At 38.5% G+C, this 19,263-nt stretch overlaps 1 protein-coding gene across 6 annotated transcripts in view; it reads left to right on the forward strand.

Moving 5' to 3' along the window:
• Positions 1 to 19,263, forward strand: part of LOC309444812 (interleukin-18 receptor 1-like) — a 41,880-nt gene that overhangs the window by 18,585 nt on the left and 4,032 nt on the right. For 3 of the 6 annotated variants that reach the window (XM_082062940.1, XM_082062943.1, XM_082062941.1), the window contains 8 exons: positions 9,556 to 9,687; positions 10,762 to 11,029; positions 11,136 to 11,310; positions 12,654 to 12,828; positions 13,773 to 13,841; positions 14,083 to 14,203; positions 15,935 to 16,089; positions 16,947 to 17,084. In XM_082062940.1, coding sequence (XP_081919066.1) covers positions 9,556 to 9,687; positions 10,762 to 11,029; positions 11,136 to 11,310; positions 12,654 to 12,828; positions 13,773 to 13,841; positions 14,083 to 14,203; positions 15,935 to 16,089; positions 16,947 to 17,084 — 1,233 coding nt within the window. Of the gene's footprint in view, positions 1 to 448; positions 1,626 to 9,555; positions 9,688 to 10,761; positions 11,030 to 11,135; positions 11,311 to 11,413; positions 11,475 to 12,653; positions 12,829 to 13,772; positions 13,842 to 14,082; positions 14,204 to 15,934; positions 16,090 to 16,946; positions 17,085 to 19,263 lie in introns of those variants that run through there. The other 3 variants (XM_082062942.1, XM_082062944.1, XM_082062945.1) reach the window with 3 other exon arrangements.

Below are 19,263 nucleotides of genomic sequence, written 5' to 3' on the forward strand. Positions count from 1 at the left end.
AATAGATTTGGGTTTTTGGGTGACATAAAGATAGGACTAACCTGAGAGTTACTAAATATTTGGAAAGAGGTTGATTTTGGCGACTTTCTGGGGAATCATGCCAATGATATCTGTTATGAAAAAGGAAAGATATGTCTCGTTGGAGGAAAAATACATTTTGCTTTTACCTTCTATCTGTGTGACTACAGACAGGCAGCTGTGTAGGATATCTGGAGATTGCATGTGGGCTTTGTCTGCTCCAGAGGACAAGATTTGTCTATACCTAAGCTCATTTTTGCAGACTCTTTATCTGTAATGTGTATTAATTTCTTCTTAGGTACAAGATGCTAACATGCTGTCACTTTATAAGTGTAACATTTTTGGTACATTTGTGATTGTTAAAGGATAAGTCAATCCAGTGCCTATCCTTTCAATTTAGTTTAATAACACATTTATCTTTAATTTGCAGCGGTTGTTGATGATATCCATTCATTCATTGACAAAAGCCGAAGATTAATCGTTATACTGAGCCAGAACTATGTTTCTGACAGAGCCATATATGAACTTGAGAGTGGACTGCATAAAGCCCTAGTTGAAAGGAAAACTAAGATCATATTAATTGAATATATGCCTATAAGTGACTACAATTTCTTGCCAGAATCACTGTCTCTTTTGCCATCAAAGACGGTTGTGAAGTGGAAAAAAGATAAATCTCTTCCTGTGAATTCCAGATTTTGGAAGAACCTTCGGTACCTGATGCCAGCGAAACCTACCAAGACAAACACCAAAGGGCACTATAATAATCTTGACCTAGGCTCAGAAGGGCCTCAAACACGGACTGAGGGCTGTGACTTTAATGCAGTCGTATAACAGTTCTGGAGACAGAAGATGCTGCAGAAAACTGTGCTTTTTGCTAACTACTTGAAAACACAATCTGCAGACTTATTTTGGGAAGATAGCGTTCATAAAAGGCCCAGTCTGAGATTTGAGAAGAATGTAGAAACCGTTACAGTGGCTAGGACGATGTTAACCCTAATGCTAAATGCTGTCCCAGAGAGTTTCCTCAGCAATCTGCACAAGGAGCAGAAATTTGATTCTGCTTAGGACTTATAGCACAAAGCACAATGCAAAACATTTTGATTTCACATTTTCCAGTAATGTGGAATGATACTAGTTATACTTGCATACTTTTTGAGGCCCCTTCAGATTTTACACAGTACCAGAGGACTATACATAAGGAAGGCTGAAAGCTAAAAAGTATTAACTCCAAAGTTGTTTGAATGCCAGCAAAATAGGCATTCAAATGTAGTACATCGAACTACTCAATATCTGTGAAAGGGCAAGTATTTTTGCACAGAGTGGTATTGTGACACAGTCATTTAATCTCTGTAGTGAATCATCACTGCCCATGCTGTGATAAAGGGAAACAAGGGAAATTAAGGATATGTATGCTTATATTAACACCAGATGTTGTTGTTATTGCTCTTATATCCTGAATTACTGATTTCAGTAATTCAGGCTTGGAAATGTCTGCTTTCTGTTTACCAGTGCCTATAGAAAAGGAGCTGCTAATGTGACTTTTATAAATAGTAGTTGTGTTGATTTGCCTGATTATGCATGTGTCAACTTATAAGTGAATTCACGTGATAGTTCAGTACTGTGTAAGGGCCTGGAAATGTATAAGGTTCATGAATTATAGTTGTGCCCTGTCCTGTGTGTCCACCTTCAGTGTCTGCACCAAGTCTGGAGACACCTGAAGTGAAGTGGTCCCTCCAAATTGTACACCATGTCTAATTCCATATCCATATCCATAGATTTATAATGCATTTTTGTTCCATTTTTGTACTTAATAAAACTTTATTTCCCCCTCTCCACATATGTGGCTTCTGTTTTTGCTGCAGTTAGAGAGCAGTAAGAGTAAAAAATCAAAATTTCAGCAAGTAGAAAAAAATGCAATAAAAAGCAAGAGTGTTGTTTGACCTGCTTTCCACAAACAATAGATGTCATATTTGTACAGTAGAAAAATTTAAACAAAGCCAAATCCAAACAGATGATTGGAATATGTAATTTCCCAGAGGAGGATGCAGATGTGATCAGTGAGAATACAGGTGTTGTAAGACAGTAGTCTCAAAGATTCATATTTTTCATGCATATGCTACAACATGGTACTGACTGTGAGAGCATAGTGTGCCTGCGTTTTTTTAGTGTTGCTGTTTAACCACTTTCTATCATACACAATGCAGTCTGGAAGAAAAAAATATCAAAGAAGTCTTCTTATCTATTGATAAGTTGAACATAAATTTTGGGAGGAGTTGGGACTATTGTATATAGTATCAGTACTATAGTTCAGTACTGTGTAAGGGCCTGGAAATGTATAAGGTTCATGAATTATAGTTGTGCCCTGTCCTGTGTGTCCACCTTCAGTGTCTGCACCAAGTCTGGAGACACTTGAAGTGAAGTGGTCCCTCCAAATTGTACACCATGTCTAATTCCATATCCATAATTTCTTCCTACTATAAGTGCTTCTGTTCCTCCATTGCCATCTGCATTTTTTACAGAGATATGAGTAGAGGTAGAACTTGCAAATGAGGGGTAAATGGTAAAAAATGATTAAAAATGGCAAGAAAATAAAGAAGATAAGAAACTAGACACGTGAGTCTGGCTTGTAAAGTTATTCTAGAAGTGTGGTTCCATACTAAAGCTGTCCTTTTGTATCTTTCTTTCATTGTAGAAGTCTGGCTTGCACAGAAGAGGCAACTTTTACATCATTAGATTCTATATATATTTAACCAAATGTTTGAAATATTGCCATTCCTAGTGAAATGCTTATGACATAGCTGAAAAGTATTCAGTGTCTTGAAAAAGAAAATGTGATCACATTTTTGGAAAATAGTTTTCTGATTTAGTAGCTATAATTAGATAAAATGCCTGAGTGAAACAGTAGTTACCAAGCTCTCCACAGTAGCCACAAGTTATGTAAAATACAAGGAAAAAAGGCTCCACAAGAATCTATTCCAGTTTTGACCAGCTCACGACAGCTTCCTGTGGTTCAACAATCCAAATTTCCTCAACTTCAGTGAAAGCAGCTGCAGATAGACCACACTTTTTTAGTTTCATTTTCAGCTAAAAGTATAAACAACTCATCACAGGGATTTGTCTCTTATATTGTATTGTTTTGGTCTCCCATTTGGCTTCTATTAGTGAGATATAGTATGTATATCAGCAAGATATACCACGGTCCAGTGTAATGTATTTGTTGCTTATTACATATCCAATACAAAAATAGTAGAGTTCACTATGTTGATGGTTTAAGGTATTTATGAAAGATAATCAAATAGGTTCACAGCTTATTGCTCTTGATTCTTTTGACCACTGCCATACTTAATCCAATTTCAGTCACATGCTGGGCACCTCATTTCAATATGTGGTTACAAAGAGTTTACTACACATTGCAGAAAAATTGCAGCTGTTTGAGGTTTTTTTTGACTATGCTGAAGGAATGTTATTCCAGAAGAGGTTCCAAAACTATTTGTAATGTTGTACGAATCTGTCTTTTTAAAAACAACTGGGCAAATTCACAAGTGACTGTGTCTGTTCAGGAAGAGCTGTCAGTACATGCTAGAAATAGTCTGAACATCCCTAGAAAAGAGGGACTTCATCGTAGGGTACACCTTGTTTCTGAGTTCAGGTATCCAGACTTGAACCTAAATATTCATCTCAGCTGTGATAGCAACGTCTCCTGTCTGTATACGATGGCTTAATAGGTAGTATATTAAGCACATTTATTTATGTAGTACTTAAGGAAGATACTGCCTCTAGGGACTAGCAGCAACAATTCTGCTACAAGGAAGGAAGTCATACTTTGGGAATGAAAACTCATGAGAACCTCAGGATTGTTGCCAGTTGCCAGCATGATGAAGGAAAATCAAATGATACAGTGCAAATATCAGTGAAGTGAGACCTTGAGATCTGCAAGGCAGAGCCATGAGGTTCACCAGGAGAATTGCGGGAAGGATTTCTGGAAGAGTTGAAATTGTTTAGGCTGGTAAAATGAATAGGGGAAGGAATAGGAGTGTTGTCAACAAACGCATACAGAAAAGGAAAAAGCACTAAAAAGAAGAGCCGTTTAGGCTAAGGAGCAGTATTCACACAGACATGTAGCCATGAATAAATTTACAAAAGACATTAATGCCATTAGAACAGTAAAGTCTCCTATGGGAGTACTGGGGGAACTATTCAGACCTGTTTCTGTGTTGGAGCTCAGTAAGTTTCTGAAAGTAAACCCACAATAACATAATGGTTGTCCTTGTCAGTTTTATGTTTCTTGGCTTGCAGTAAGCAGGCTAGACTATCAACAAAGGTAAGAAGGGGTTGGCATGGAATTTGAGATATTAGACAGCCTTTTCTAATTAACCACTAAAGATTATGAGAGTGAAAAGATTTTAAAGGCCTGGGTGGTGAGTATTTTCTTTGCTCTTTCTCTGTCCACAAGTGATCTGTTAAGCTATTAGTACTTCCAGAGTACTTCTGTGGCACTGGCCATATTACATCCTGATGCCCAGGGCAGAATGTACTGTGGTGCAGCAAATTTGTACTAAATAACACCATCTTCCCTTATTTCACAGAGGAGTAATGTGGGTGAGTTAACCTACTGGTCCATAAGCCTGTATGCCATTTCACTGACTGTGTAATTTACAAAATGTACAGAGTTCATGTTTAGATATTGTTCAGACACCTCCTGTGACAGCAGAACAAACACAAATGACTCAGTGTAGAACATAATTGGAGAGGAAAATTTCTTACCCACTCAGTGTTAACTATAGCTGGGCAGAGTAGGAGGTGATATGTAATGTGTCAAGCCAGAATAGCACCAGAAGACTAAAGAGAAGTAATCTTCTCAGTACTGTAAAACTATGCTACATACACACTGAGATGTGCATTTCCCCCCTGCTTCTAGGCTGTCAAAATGCTTGAGCAAATGTGAGATGGACAAGGTAAGATATGGACACCCACCTTGACTTTCCACAGGGGTGGGGAAACACTCCTGAGCAGGCAGGCTGGATTTTCCTGGAGCTATAGTATAAAATATGCTAAATGTGTGAGTGAGTGAGTGAGTGAGTGAGTGAGTGAGTGAGTGAGTGAGTGAGTGAGTGAGTGAGTGAGTGAGTGAGTGAGTGAACAGGGTTGTGGTGGGGGGGGAGACGGAGGAAGCAAGGAGGCTATTCTAGACCAGTCCTTTACCCTCTATATTATAAACTAACTCTAGCAGCAAATGTTAAATATGAACCTGGGAAGTACAGGTGTGTGATGCTGCTTATAACCAAGCATTAATAGTGACCATCACCTAAAGGTATGTGTACAAACAGAGGCGACATTGAAATATCCTCTTATATAGCAAAAAGCTTCTTGTAGAAATAGAGTAATCAACCCAATTTTCAGTAAAGAGAGTGAACTTCAGACAAGAAAAGAAGAAACAAGTCCTACTGTTCTTGAAAAAACCCTGGTGCAAACTGATGGACCTATATATTTACATGACCTCTACAGGGAGAAGTGGGGTCCGAAATGATGACTAGGTGCTCTCAGATGCTTTTAGGTATTTTGAGTCACTGTGCAGTCTGTCTTTGATGGTTTTCACACACATATAGGAACCCTAGAAGAGGAGCTGGACTGTGTGGGTCTCTGTGTTAAAGTGCTCTGCCTGCCTAGCAGGGGAAAGTCACAGAGGGCTCATATTCATTAGTGCTTTTCTTTTCTCTTTCTGCCAATGCTGTGTTGCGGTAACCAACAAGGCTCAACTGCAAGGACACCGATAGAAAGTAATGTTGTGTCACAGCCCGCTCCCAGTACCCAACTGTGGTGAGCATGGAAAGTAGAAAGGAGACTAAGTGTAAGGAGAACTTGGTTCTTATAGTGATATAGTGAATATTGTTCAGTATTGGGCAGAAATGTGGCTCTCTTCTGGATTTCATAGCAGCATTTGGGTAAAAAAGAAATAAACTTTCACACTTCCTGCTCTTAAATGAAGTAAACTACAAAGTTCAATGTATTTTTGCACACAAAGAATTTAGAACCCAAAAGGCTTTGATCTTTTACTAGGGACAAAGTTTTTTCCACTGTTCTTTTTACAAGAAGATGACCCGGAAATTTTGAACCTAACACAACAAAACTGAGAAAGGAAGGGATGATGACAATGAGGTAGAGGAAATTCCTGTAAAGGAAACAGTCTCAACGCAGTGCACAGCTAGACCTAACCACAATTCTTATCATGTAGCGTAGGATGTGCAGGTAAGATTTTCAGATAACTTTTTTAAAATTATATCTTTTACCTTGAGAGTTTAGCCTTTCCTGCCCTATCTGCTTTTCAGGTGAGTTGGTTTCATTGTCTTTGAATGTGAATTTTAAAGTAGTTTGGTTTTAATTTCTTGGTCAGACAAAACAGTAGTGTCTTAGTAAGTAGCTTCATTAGATATTTTTTTCTTGATAGGTATGGTGAAGTTTTTTTATTCTCCTATGTAACTATTACTAATCTTACTCTTAGAATCGGATTAAGTTTGCCTGATAGACCTGATGCTGAAGTGATTTTCATCAGAATCAGAATAGTTGATTGGAAGACTGTGGCATGTCACTCTTTACTAGACTTCAGCAATATTATGAAACTTGGTGCAGCTCTCAAGATATTGATTTCATTTTCTTTTGCTTATATTTTATGTAAAGACACACAAAATGCTATTTACTGTTTCACTCAATGACCTTCAGGGTCTCTTCTGACTAAAATGATTCTATGATTCTACAATTGTATGAAATACAATTTTTTTTTTTTTTTTTTTGTGAGGGTGCCTTTAGAGTTGAAACAAAAGCAAAACGATACAGTTCTTATTCTTCTCTCACTTCTTTATTTTTTTAAAATTTTTTATTTTTTTTTTTTTTTTTTTACCACAGGAAATTATGTTAAGACCACTTTAGTTTCCTTTGTATGTAAGTCACTTTCCGATTAAATGGCATCTTAAATCCCTAGACTAAGGATAAGATAGCATGGCTCTGTACATGGCAGAGAAAGCGGAGAGACTCTTGATAATATGTTGCCCAGAGTAGAGTGCTTTTGTTCTCTGGCAAAAAATGACTAAGATAGAATGAGTCACTGAATATATTGAGTCACCGAATCACCTTGAGTCCACCTGCAGTGCAAAAACACCTGAATGGTCAGTTTAAGATTATCCTGGTTTGGGTACTCCGCTCCTTTTGTCCTTGCTGCCCGCTTCTGCTGTGGATGTCTCTCTTCCTGTCAAGTACACTTGCAAGACGACACTTCTTAATTTCACATGCTACCATACTTTTAAAGCACTATAAAAATACAAAGTTTCTGAGGATCTCTAGTAAAAGTGTTACCAGTTAGCAAAAAAATCAGCAGTGGTGTATTTTCCCATGACTAGCCAAAGACAGCAGAAAATTATACAGTTTGCTAACCAAAGCTATAACATTCATTACTTAACCCTCCCTTTCAGACTTCTTCCCCATTTGTAGTGGCCTTTTTGAGCTTGCAGAGTGCATTACTATCTTGGTAATAAACTGGAGAGGAGAGAGTTAACTGGCATTATTAAATGGTCACTTAATGAGATTTTGCTACATGTAGTCTGCATGTCCTCAATTACAGACAAACTGTCAGCTGGGAAGTAAATGCATACACTGTTTATCTTGTGCCAGTTTAGACACTCCTCAGGTAGCTTCTGGTGGCTTAAGAGATTGAATTAGCCACCAGAAAGGATCAGAGCTGTGACAGGAGGGAAGCTGGACCATTTGCCTGTGATCAAGGGAGTGGAGAGTGGGCAGGATGGAGAAGTAGGTGAAACATTTCCCTTTATGAGAACAGTGACCCACTACATCAGCTCACCTGCTCAAGAGACTGCAGCACTGAATCACACACAAGGCCCTTAGATCCTGCTTGCTGCTGGCACCACTTCGCTTTGTCATGTGGGCTGATGAGTGACATAACTCAAAACATCATCCTTTGTTTTATACACTATTAATAGGGCTAGGGATGCAGCCCTAATGAATGCCTTGAGAGAGGTCTTTACGATTGTCATAGATGCAGATTGAAGAGTCAGGATCCATTGATCTTTTTGCAGTGGGTAAGACAGTCTTCTTGAAGTTTAGGAGAGCTTTTGCCCAGTGCTGGTAGGAAACTGTCTCTTTATTCAAACATACTTATTGGCTTGGAGTTTCAGGATGATTTTAAAAGATGTATGGGGCAATGGCGGTTGGCAGCAGCCAATCTGTAATAAAGCACCAGGATGGGTTAAGGCAAATGAGTTGACCTACTCCATGCGACCTCTGAGTGTAAAAATAGAACTTTCCATTCACTTGCAAGGAATAGAGACATGCGGAAGAGAATGGTGACTAAAGTGCTCCTCTCTGCACAGAATAGCTGCCTGAAAAAGTGCAGAGCGGGAGTTCCTGCCACTTCTCTTGCTAGGTCATTGTGATCTGTATGCTCTCTTGCTGCCTGCCTGTGTGAGTTGTGTCTGATTTGCATAAGGTGCCAACAGACAGGGGACTAGCCTTTGCCTGACCTTTTTTCCCCTTGGACTGACTCAGTGCCTCTCTGGCAGTTGTGGAAATGCAGAGTCACTCTGTAGCCAAATGAGCAAAGTAAAAATCTCTTTGATGTCTTCGTTGCACTATGTGAACATCAGCAAAGCATATGGCCTTTACTCACTGAGATCCTGAATCAGGCACTCCAGATATGTCAGCCACAGCCATTGTATAGGTTCTTACTAAATACCCAAATTAAGCCATAGCTGTTTAATATGCATGCTTGATAGCCTGCCTTCCCTCTAGCCCTGTGGCTGACAGGCTGTGTGACACAGATCAAACCTCTTAATAGGAGAGACAAAACACTTCATACAATACATGTAATGCAAGGGTTTGGGTGCAGCTAACTGCTTTTTTGACCACCTCACAAGTCCCCTGGGTGTTCCCAGTCTCAGCTGACAGATGACACACCACAGAGTTGATACCTTATGATAGTGTGAGTGCCACCCTGTTCAACATGTCTCTGCTACGGTCATTCAAGCAGTGCAGCACAGTACTGTGGTGCAGAAGTGAGGTCCAATGCTGCACACAGAGGTGAATCACGTAGGAGAAGAAAGGTTTTTTGGGTTTCTCTGATGACCCTGATGGATGTCTTAGGGTATGTCTTTTTTAGCTGGTAATGAAGGCCGATAGGAGCATGTCTCTTGGGTGAGAGAGTTAGAACCGAAGACCTGGTGTCCACACAGTGCATGCTTTGAGGGTTTTACTTCTGCACAGTTCTACTTCAACCCCATGGACTCAATGCCATTTATAGCTGCAGGACATCTTCAGATTTGGTTTAATCCCAAAGGAATCCAGATTACACACTCTGGTCCTGTTCGCCTTCAAGATACATCAGAGCTCCGTGGACTTTGGTGTCAGTTAAGCCTTTCTCAGTTTGTTGCTGACAGTCATTATTAAATAAAGGCTGATTTTGTAATTGCCTATTTATCTTATCAGACTATTATTTACAAAAAACCCCATGAACTCTGTTTTGCTCTTTTGCAGAAAGCAAGATGGTTCATAAAGAAAATGTCTCAGAATATCAACCAAAACTGATAATGAAAATCATGCTCACTTTGTGCTGGATCCTAGCATTATTTGTCAGTGGGGCAGAAGTTAGAGAGATTAACTTGCCAGGTAAGACTTTGCTTTGGTGACTTTTAGTGTTTGTGGTGCTTTCTGACAGCTGAGAAAAGTGAATCTGCATTTTGCCATGCCTTCATGAGTTTTTCTTGCACCTGTTCCTGCTTGTGTCAGGCAACCATCTGTTTCTAACCTTTCTGCAAGCTTTTTAAGTATTGGCAATGCAGTTTACCCTAAATATGATTCAAAATTCAGTTCCCCAGTTAAAAGGGCAATTGTAAAATACAACTTCTGAGAACCAAATGGAGAAAATGAATTGCTTCTGTGACTCCTTCAAATCTCCAACAGGTGGCCCAAGCCTGCTGGGGAGCAGAAGGAAGAGAAAGGCAGGATGAGACCAATATATCAGTCTCCCATTTGCACAATTTATCTGGAGGAGCTTGATACAATTCAGTTCACAGAGAGAAACTGAAACTGCCAAGTCTCCCACATGGGCAGGAACTGAAGGATTTGTGTTCTTCTTTCTGTTGAAGTGAAATCCTGCTGTATTGATGAGAGTTACCACAGCCTGACTGGCAGAACAGGTTATGCAGCAAGGTCAGTCAGAGATCAGAGTTAGGATGGGCGACCACAGCTTTCAGAATCCAAAAATTTGTCTAATTTTAGTGACGGTAACAGAAAAATGAGAGCAGGAAGATATGAAAGCAGTGAGACGATACTGCTTGTCAATCTTACCCTAAATAGTGAGTGCAGCAGGCAGGCTCTACTTCTTCAGGTTTATATCAATCTTTCTCCATTAATATGAGGAGAGCTGGAAGACCTACATCTGCTCTTCTACAAGGCTCAAGTTTAACAGGTTAGCACCTATGTGAAAATCTTCAGTTCGCTAAAAATCTTAAGTTATTTTCTCATAAGATTTTTGAAAAAGCCCTAATAAGCCTTTGGAAACCTTTGAATAAATATTTGAGAGCATTGGCAAATTCCATGTTTAAGGAAATAAATTATTAGCTTAGCATCTGGGCACGTTAAAAAATATTTTTCGTAGTATTTCTAATTTTTTTTTTCATTAAACATGTTGACTGTGTGTTCTTTCAGATGGTACTGATACATTTTTGTTCCACTTGTCAGGATGTTCACATGTTGAACCTCAAATACGGTACCGTGCAATAGATGATGAGGAGTTTGTTTTACAATGCGCTATACCCGATAGAGCTGCTACCCACATTTATGACGATGCACTTCTAAATCAACATAAGGTGAAATGGTTCTGGCATCAGAAAGATAAAGAGCCACTGAAGGCTATCAAGGAAAACTCCAACATTATTCTCCAAGGGGACGCACTTTGGTTTAAACCAGTAAGGGACAGTGCTTCTGGAGTATACATCTGTATGATATGGTATGTAACAGAGTAAAAGGCTTATATTTCTATACAAGAACTGATTGTTTTGGTTTTTTTTTTGGTTTATGCATTAAATGTTAAACTTTTTTTCTGCATCACTCAGGAAAAAAATCCCATGTCTCAAAATGGTCTTGGAGGTTCAAACAAAGAAGGCGGCAAAATGTTCAGGTTATGAAACAAATAGGCTGAGTCTTCTTGCTGGCAATGGGAATTCAATAACTTGTCCTGGGACAAAATGCTACAGCCACATGAAAAGGAGAGATGTAAAATGGTACAAGGTAAGAGTCACTGTCTTGAGAATTTGAAAAAGCTCAGTGGTAGTATAGCTTTAGGTCTAGTTAATGATCACGTGCCACATGTTCTTGCACTCTTCTTTGGCAGATAATGCAGCCTGAGAAATTCAACTCTAAAGTAGAATGTTGAATTGCTATATATCAAGTCTGTAAGTAAGAGTTTTGAAGAATTTTGCCACACTCAGTATGTTGTTGCATGAAATAGAAACCTAGAAATGCTTTCTCTTCAGCTAAGAAATTAAGTATTTGAGAATCAAAACAGTTTCTTCACAAAATTGACATATGATTTGAAATTTAAAATTTTAATATTTGGTTTGACATTTTGAATTCTGAAAATACCAAGTATACCAAAGAAAAAGTGGTTTGGTTAGAAAAACAAAATTATTTTAAGATTAATGTTTCAAATTATTCTTTCCAAGATTGTTTTTTTAATGAAACTCTATTACATTATTAACTTGCTCTTTTTCAAACAACCACTAAAATACTTGCAAGCTAAGACTTACTATTGCGTTAATAAGCAATGTAATATGCCATTTAAAACTGTAGAAATAAGAAAAAGAAAGTGATGTAAATTTCAATTCTGTGTTTTACTACCTGGTATTATTTACATTATTTATTCTATCAAGTAGAATTATGATCTAGCCAAAGTTACTCATAATTTACTTTCAAACTTTAAATAAGGTATACCTTTAGTTACATCTTGGTCTGAAGCCCACTGAATTTAAGGAAAATATTTCCATTTTATGTTAGTGGATTATTTTCAAGTATTTTATTTAAGCAAAATTCTTGGTGATCTTTAAGCTGAAAAATACAGGTGCTTTTCAAAAACTAGTCAGTTTTCATACTTTAAAAGTAGTGACAGTATTGTCAATCTCAGACAATTCAAAACAATGATTTATTTGTCATAAAATAACATTAAAATGTTTTTAAAATAATTTATTTACAAAATAAAAAATACCCAGTCCATCAAAAAAAGTGATCACTTTTCTTTCTCTTTAGTAATAGGTATTTAATTTACATTAGGTTCATGATTTCACAATTCTCACAGCGGCAACCATGCATTTTAAGTGATTTTTTAAAAGGCAATGATGTTCACATATTATAGACTACAACTTTTTAATATAACTGGCAAATGTCTTCATACTCCTAATAAATCTTTTTTTGGGCTTCAGTGGAAAGAGTTTAGCTTAGCCCTACTGCCATGGTAATCTTATCCAAATATCTTAAAATATATTTTAATAACAGCAACAACAACTCTGAAAGGGACTTCCAATTGCTTTCCTAATTCCTCTCTTCCCCTCTCCTCTTCTTTTTTCTCTTTTCATTAGGGTGGTCATCAGATAAAAAGTAGGAAAAACAGACAAAGCCTAAAACTTAAGCATAATGAAATCTATTTGAATCCAACCTATGAAGAAGATGCTGGAACATATGTGTGTGATTACACCCTAAATGACAATACTACCAACTGGACAATAAGAACAACAGTAACAGTAGAAGTAATTGGTGAGTAATATAATAACTCAGAATAAAATACTTCTAGTAAAGGAAATTTTCTCTATACTTTCCTACCCTATTTATGTCTTTTCTTGAGGCTCTTGTTTTAGAAAAAAAAACCCCAAGCAATAGGACCATAAATTGGATTAGCTACATGTCCATTAAAGTCCCATCCTATGTATTTTGTGGACATCTTGGGGCTTTGACTAGAACCTTCAGTGTTCAGTAAATTAATTTGAAAGGTGCCATGTACATATTTACTCTTTCTGAATCTCGCATACATTTCTCTTCTGCAGCTTAGTTCTGTTTTTTTTTCTTAAAAAAAAAAAAAAAAGAAGAAGTGCTGTGTGGTGCCATTTCCTGCAGTATGGGACTTTCCTAGAATATCAGAGGTGTGGGTTTTAGCCCCTTCAGGCTGTTTTTCCAGAGCCTGAGTAATTGCTTAGTAGATTATATGAACTGTGGGTGTCATTATCTGTGCCCTTTGGCAGCCACTGTTTTGAAAAAAACCCACACAGTCATTTTAAACCAAGTACCTGTGCTGGTGAATGAGGTGCATGCTTTATGTATGATTACTGGGCATGAAATGGGGCTTGGCAAGGAACTGGTATGAGGATTGCATCCTTCAGGGGGGCCTGCAACGGGGGTGGCCCTAATTTCTGAATCCTAAATAACCTTAAGTGCAGGATAGACACTGAGCTCCTTAGCTCATGTAAGATAGTAATGCCTCAGAGTAACAGAGATAGCAGGTCTTTAAGTAGCTATAATACCTAAGTTTTGTAGTCAAAACTCCTCTATCTGTGCAATTTCGGACACCTCCACATCTATAAATCATCCTTAGGTGTCTAAATTCCACCTGTCACTTGAAAAAGCAAATTCAGTAAGATATTTTCTCTGGTCTTCTGCACTGATGATAGCATTATAGTTATTAACAATATTCCTGTTAATTGCAGCAAAAAACACAATCCATCCACCAAACCTCTTGTATCCCAATGGTGTGATGATACTTGAAGTGGAGCTTGGTAAGTTTTGATTTCTCATCTGAAAGGGAAAGAAAATGTTTAAATGAGGTATTGACAGATAATGATGGGTCTTGATAAAGCAAAACAGCTTTACTCTCAAGGAGTAAAATGTAGCTTTTTCTTGATATATACCTTTGTGGATATTAATGGAAGCATCATGTGTTATACAGATCCCAGGCTATTTAAGAGAAAAATATTCTGGTGACCTCATGCATGGTTTTCCTGTGCTAATTTGTTCCAGGAAAGCCACTTGAATTGGAATGCCGTGTACAGTTTGGGTTTGAAAAAGATTCTCCGATGAGGGTAACATGGAAAAGAAACAACAAAGAAAACATACAGGAGAAACTGATTCAGGAAACAAGGTAGAGAAAAACACCATTAGTCTGATTACTAATACAGTCAGCAAGGGTAAAAATCCTTCTGCAACAGCTTTACTGCATACATTTTACTGAAACTCAGAAGGCTTTGTTCTTCAACATATTAACATGTATGTCCATGAGAATGTGACAAGCACATGCACTTCACATACAGAGGCACACATTGATGGCCATAAAGCCAAGAACTCCAACTTTCTGTGTAATTTTAACTCTTCCTCAATAAAGCTTATCTCACAGACAGCTTCAGCATGAATGGTGCTTGCTTGCCTGTGCCTGGATCAACTGTTTTCAAGTGTTCCCTCTGTTGTGCAACTAGCACAATCTGTATTTGGAAGCTGTCTCTGAGTGGGGGATAAACCAGACTGGTAAAACAGTACTGACATTGGACAGGACATTGAAAGGGGTTTCGGTGCCTCAGAGGTTGGGGTGTGTTTATCGAGTCAGTCTGTGAACTTGCAGCACTGAATTTCAGGACACTGAGTTTCTGGAGTCTTCCCTGGCAAGTGTAAACTGGACCTTGCAGAGGAGCAACGTGTGTGAGAGAGGTTTCTTGTGATCTGGGGACAACCCAAAGAGTTGCCACACTTCTCTTTCCTTCCTGTACTTCCCTGTCTCTTTCACTTATGAGGTGTCCAACTTGGGCAAGCAACATAGTGGAGGCAACACAGGCAAGTATGTCTTTCACTACACAGCACTGAGTCATCTTTATGGGAAAACTTTTCTGTGCACTGGGGGAAGCAAAAGCCCTACTGCCATTGCAAAAATAAAATTCTTAATAGGAGTCATATGGGAAAAAATAACAAATTATGATATTGCAAGCACACACACTCTCACTCTTTCACTCACTGATGAGGTAGATTGGAAATTGAATTTTCCTACCTTTTGAATGTTTAGCTTTGTAATGTTCTTATTAGGTTTTTAGTCTCATTTGTTTGTTTGTTTACACACAATTCATGTTTGTTTATTTTTTGAAAACCCAAATGAATAAAAAATTCCCCAGAGACTTTTAGTACAGGTTGAATCCTTGCCCATGCTCATGCCTGTGTATCTTGAGTTACCAGAGGTAAGGCCATAGTAGATGATCATTTTGCAGTGGCATGATGTGAAGCACCTCCAGGACCACCCAGAGATGCCTCTACTTGTGGCTTTAAAAGAGAAATGCTGAGATTCAAAAACTCTGGGTGTTCTTGAGTGGTTGCAGACACAGATATGTTCCCTACAACTCTCTCTCAGCCCCAAGGGGATTCCTGTTACCTCTTCATTTCTGTCTTATTCTGTTTGCCTATACTGCCCTTGGGCTTTTTACCCCTGTGCAACAGACTGTGCTGCTCAGTCTTCTTGCCCAGTTAGTCCTCTCTTAGGGCTCCTCTTTGAAGTTTCATTTCCCTGCATTTCCCCTTAGAGATTTTTTACTTCTTAGAAAAATACAAATAATCTTATAGAAGTCAAAGGGGACTATATATTTAAAACCAGACAAGCGCTTAAGTATTTTGGTGATCGATGGATTAACAACAAACCTGTCAGTCTGCAGACCTTTGATGTTAGTATTTTCTTACAAAGTTAAAACCAAATGGAAGTTTCAAACCAAAATATTACATTGCTGTTGAAAGTTCAAGCTGAATGTTGCAAGCTCCTCTTTCTTTGTATTTAAGACATTTGGGAATTGTATAATTCGGAGCAAAGGTATCATGTAAACATATATTTTTTTCTCTTTAGCTTTTATTCAAAAGGTTTAAAGGGGCACACACTTCTTCATGTTGCAAAACTGAAAGAAGTTACTGAAAGGGACTTCAGAAGCAACTTCACGTGCTTTGCTGAGAATTCAGTGGGGAATGCCACGGCTGTTATCCAGCTGAAAAGAAAGCAGAGAGGTAAAGCTGACAATGGAGGGCTATTTGCCCTTGGGGACACATTTTGGTTTACTCACTGCTACAAATTCATTCCCCATTGACATGGGATTTTTAGCCTGCTACAGAAGTTTCTTGAAACTGTCTGGGAAAAGTATGATATCTGGAAAAGCACATTATTCTGAGGAGTACTCAGATGAACAGGGGTATCTGGGGACTTACTGCAGGAAGGTGGATGCTGGAGGGTAACTGGGAGGAAGAGAAGGCGGGTAGCATCTCTGAACATTAATAGACAATCTAATAAACTGAAGCACAGTGGCTGCTGAAAACAATAGTACTCCTTGATTTTCATGGGACATTTCTGTTTGTTTCCCCAGTCCTTAGCATGCATGTGTCTATGAGTTACCATAACTGATGTGAATGTGGCAGTCTTCCATGCAAAGGTCAAAACCAGAATCAGTGTAAAAATGAAACCATTGAACCAAGTTCACTGAGGAGACCCATCACTGGAATGGCACAGGAAGTCTCCAGCAGGGCACTGGGTGCAGCTGTATGTGTTCTGATGTAATTTTTCCACCTCAAGTGATGACTGTTTTCAGCCTTGCTGAGTGTACCACAGACCATTTTCTCTGTGTCTTCCTCCTCAGATTGGTTTTTCATACCATCAATAAGATGCCATTCAAAAAAGGTTCTTGATGGTAGATTGAAACTTTGTGTTAAGGTTTGTAGCTAAATGAATTCCTAACTTCCCTAAAGTCCACCAGCAGGGCAAGAATGAAGATTGTGAGATGGTTTGCCCCCATTTCTGGACTGAGTTTTTCATCTAAGTGTCAACATTATTTTGGAATGCCTGAGTTATGTAGACTCTTTTCTTTTTACAGTGTTTCTCCTATATGTACTATGCAGTGCCATTTCTACTCTATTCGCATTCCTTTTGTGCACTGCCTTGATTTACCAGCACTGGATTGAAATAATACTGATGTACCGAAGTTATCTGGTCCTCGGCGAAACTACAGGAGGTAAGGAATATTGTAGAATATTAATTTTCTTCAGTTTTTCTACTGCCTTTTGTCATGTGGGTTAATCTGACGTGAATTAACCATTTAATTAAACTCTCTTACTGTCCCTCTTCTCTTTGAGCTGATACAAAGGCTGTTAAATCTAGGAAGATGCTAGGGAGATTCAGATGGAAAATAGCTGGCAGTGTGGAGGAAATATCTTACACCAATAGAAATGTCACAATTAGCCTTCTAAAAGATGCCTGATTTACCCATGGAAGATTAGAGTAAGAAGTTGAATTTTGACAGTACCTTTGCAGGGAGTAATAGAGCACCTCCGACATTTTAATCTCATTCTCCCAAAGTGTTCAATAGAACCTGTGAACAGGAACCAAATGTCCTTGCAGAACTAAGTGAAAGACTTCAGAGTCTAATGTATTTTTCAAACAAAGCCAAATAATTTCTCAGATTAATTAACTAAGGAGAGAAATAAGATGATATTGGGCACCAGCTGAAAAGTTTACCTTCAGGAAATATTCCTTCCCTTTCTAAAAGTTATGCTGACCATCTTGACGTTTACACCAGCATGATGAGCTTCCAGTATTTCAAATCTCTGTAGTAGCATCACTCCATCATGTCAGCTGAAATGGGCCTCAACACACTAGGCAATGTAAAAATGTATCTGAAAAGACAGTGCCTACTTCAAATAATTTAACAGGTAGTTTTCTTATATGGGTTGAAAGACACCTGGTCATATGTGCCCAAGGAAATTTTTCTGAAAATTTTTGAATCTTAATGCAGCTTGAGATACAGGTGTTTGAATCTGCTTTTGTGTTTGCATGTGTATATGTAGATTGCGTGTGAGTGTAAAATAACTGTATCTAGATATCTATAAATACATATGCAATGAGACAATTAAATGCCCTTTGGAAAGTATTTTTGTGAGCCCTAAGGCAACTGGCAAAGGTGATTTAGGAAATCACTCAGAATTTCCCCTCTATTTGGTAACAAATTCATTTAAGGACCTCTGGAATGTCCCCTTAGATCTCAACCCCTGTATCAGTAGAACAGAGACAGGCCTGCCAAGATTTGTACATTGAAGTTGAAGACACCATTAGGTTCCACTGTGGAAATCTATCCTGCTCCTTGACTCTCATGTACTGTGTAAGCACAACATCATTTGCAGTGTGGGGGCATGGAGTGTGCAGATCAACTGTGACTACCCCAACAACTTTCTACTAAGATGACTGGCCATAAAATGTGTTCTCACCTGCAGGATTATGTCCTTCTCACTTCATATGGATGCACATCAAGTCACCTGGTGTCTGAAAGGGCTTGCTTATAGAACAGGAAAGCAGCAGTTATGACTTCATTTTGTTGTTTCTTCCTTTCCACCATTTCTTCTATTCCATCCCTCTTAGTGCAGAATCAGAGAATTACAGAATCCTGCAAGCTTGGAAGGGACCCCTGGGAGCCATCTGATCTCACACCTTGCTCAAAGCATAGTCAACCTAGGCCGGGTTGCTCAGGGCCTTGTGGACAGAGAATCCACAACCTCTCTGGACAGTGGGCTCCAGTGTTTGACCACTTTCATGGTGCAAAGTTTTTTCACTGGCATGTAATAAGAATTTCCATTGTTGCATCTTGTGTCTGTTGCTTCTTCTCCTATCACTGTGCACCTCGGAGCAGAGTCTGTCTCCATCATCTCTATACTCTCCCATTTGGTAACTGAAAACGACCGCAATGTCACCTTTTTTTCTCATGCTTCTCTAACCCTCCTTAGATATACATCTTAAAAATCTTGCCTTCATCCACAAGGAGAAAGAAACAATGCAGAAGCTGTCATACTGGAATTTATAGACCACATGTGTAGTCATTTTGCTTCATTGCCTACCCTTTGGTGATCTTAAATGATTGTGCCAAAAGTTCCTCAGGTTGTAGCTGTCCTTCTGTACAATTCTAGGTGAAAAAAAAAAAGTCCTAAAGATCCTGTGTATGTGTTTTAAACTTGCTATTATAATAGTAATATTATAAAGGAAAATGGTGATGTATTTTTTAAGTCATTGTCTAATAAGATTAGAGTGACCTCTATGGGTGAAATGAGGAACATCTGGCAGTTTATTGTCATTTAAGAACTGTTTTCAAAGGAGCTTCAATTTAGAGTGTAGTTGAACTGAAGTTCAGCTAAACCAAACCAGTG

Source organism: Streptopelia decaocto (genome assembly GCF_964273445.1).
Source record: "Streptopelia decaocto genome assembly, chromosome: 1".
NCBI classification, from domain to species: domain Eukaryota; kingdom Metazoa; phylum Chordata; class Aves; order Columbiformes; family Columbidae; genus Streptopelia; species Streptopelia decaocto.